The sequence below is a fragment of the Lagopus leucura genome, unplaced genomic scaffold (assembly GCF_019238085.1).
Source record: "Lagopus leucura isolate 7727_CA_CO unplaced genomic scaffold, USGS_WTPT01 34923-0_obj-0_obj, whole genome shotgun sequence".
Lineage (NCBI taxonomy): Eukaryota > Metazoa > Chordata > Aves > Galliformes > Phasianidae > Lagopus > Lagopus leucura.
The window spans coordinates 1-1647 of NW_024967671.1; the positions used below are offsets into that span (position 1 = coordinate 1).

The 1647-nt window shown below is 61.5% G+C and overlaps 1 protein-coding gene across 1 annotated transcript in view; it reads left to right on the forward strand.

The window, feature by feature from the left end:
• Nucleotides 1–9: 9 nt before the first annotated feature.
• LOC122193242 (guanylate-binding protein 2-like) overlaps nucleotides 10–1647 on the forward strand; it is a gene marked incomplete at its 5' end in the record, with an annotated part of 2808 nt that continues 1170 nt past the window's right edge. The window contains 4 exons of the mRNA XM_042893976.1: nucleotides 10–421; nucleotides 499–779; nucleotides 847–1059; nucleotides 1123–1635. Of these exons, the coding sequence (XP_042749910.1) occupies nucleotides 10–421; nucleotides 499–779; nucleotides 847–1059; nucleotides 1123–1635 (1419 nt within the window). The remainder of the gene's footprint in view (nucleotides 422–498; nucleotides 780–846; nucleotides 1060–1122; nucleotides 1636–1647) is intronic.

The window sequence follows — 1647 nt, forward strand, 5'->3', positions numbered from 1 at the left end:
GTGCCCTGAACACTGAAGTCTCCCTCGCATTCAGGCAGTAGCGGCCCACACAAATTCTCGTCGGCTCAGAGCCGCGCGTTGCTTCTACTCGCGCTTCTCCAGTCGGGTCATCGTCCCACGGTGGCCCCCAGAAACAGCCTTTGTTCTCACTGTCTTCTTCCACGCCCCATCAAATCTGTAGGGCTCATTCTACAAAAGGAGAAAATCAAGGTGCAGATCTGCCTACGCAGCTTCTTCCCCCACCACAAGACATTCGTGCTGGAGCGGCCAGCAGCCAACAGGGACCTGGCGCAGCTGGAGCTGCTGCAGGAGGATCAGCTACGGCCACGCTTCAGACAACAGGAGGAGGCCTTCTGCCGGCACATCTGGAAAGAGGCGCCAGTGAAGGTGCTGCTGAACAGCAGCCCGGTGACAGGCAGAAGTGAGCAGTGGTAGCGCGAGGACGGGTGGCACGCGGGGGTTTGTGCGTGGGGGTGACGTGCGACTGTCACCTCTCAGCGCTGGCGCGCCTGGTGGAGGCTTACATGGCAGCCATCAGCACCGGCTCCGTGCTCTGCGTGGAGAGCGTGCACACGGCAGTGACAGAAGCTGAGAACAAGGCGGCGGTGGAGGCGGCGGTGGCCAAATACCAGCGGGGCATGGAGCAGGACCTGGTGCTGCCCACGGCTTCACTCGACGCGCTGATGGCCGTGCACCAGGACTGGAAGAAACGCGCCATCGCCTTCTTCCTGTCCCAAGCCCTTGACGGCACCGAGCAGCATGACCAGGCACTGCTGATGGTGCGTCACCAGCACGGCATGGGGATGGGGCTGATTTCTGTGCGCTGAGCGCTGCTTTTTGGCACAGGACAAACTGGAGGCGGCCAAGGAGGAGTTCTGCCGGCGCAACGAGGAAGCGTCGCAGCAGCGATGCCAGGCGGTGCTGAGGGAGCTGTGGGGGGACATGGAGCTCCGCGTGCAGCGTGGGGACTACGTGGCACCGGGGGGGATACGGCTGTTCCAGAAGGACCTGAAGTGTATGCAGGAGGAGTACAAGAGGAGGCCCGACAAGGGCGTCAAGGTGAGTGGGGGGTGGGTGCAATGGGGGCGGTGGCGACGCTGTGCCTCATGGTTGTACCGTCAGGAGGAGGAGGTGCTGGAGAAGTTCCTGCGGGTGAAGGGACTGGAGATGATCGAGATGTGGCTGGAAGGGGTGGACCGGCAGTGTAAGGAGGTGCTGGCTGAGGCGAGAGCTGCGACGCAGGCTGTGGAGAAGCAGGTGGAGGAGCACAAGCAGAAGATGATGCAGTTGACCAAGATGTGGGTCGTCAAGGAGATGCTGGAGCTGCGGGTCCACAGTTTGGAGGAGCAGCAGAAAGAAACGTTGGCTGAGGTGTCTGCAGCCAAGAAGGTGGTGGAGAAGCAGCTGGAGGAGCAGCAGCAGCAGCAGAAAGTGATGTTGGCTGAGGTGGCTGCAGCCAAGAAGGTGGTGGAGAAGCAGCTGGAGGAGCAGCAGCAGCAGCAGAAAGTGATGTTGGCTGAGGTGGCTGCAGCCAAGAAGGTGGTGGAGAAGCAGCTGGAGGAGCAGCAGCAGCAGCAGAAAGTGATGTTGGCTGAGGTGGCTGCAGCCAAGAAGGTGGTGGAGAAGCAGCTGGAGGAGCAGCAGCAG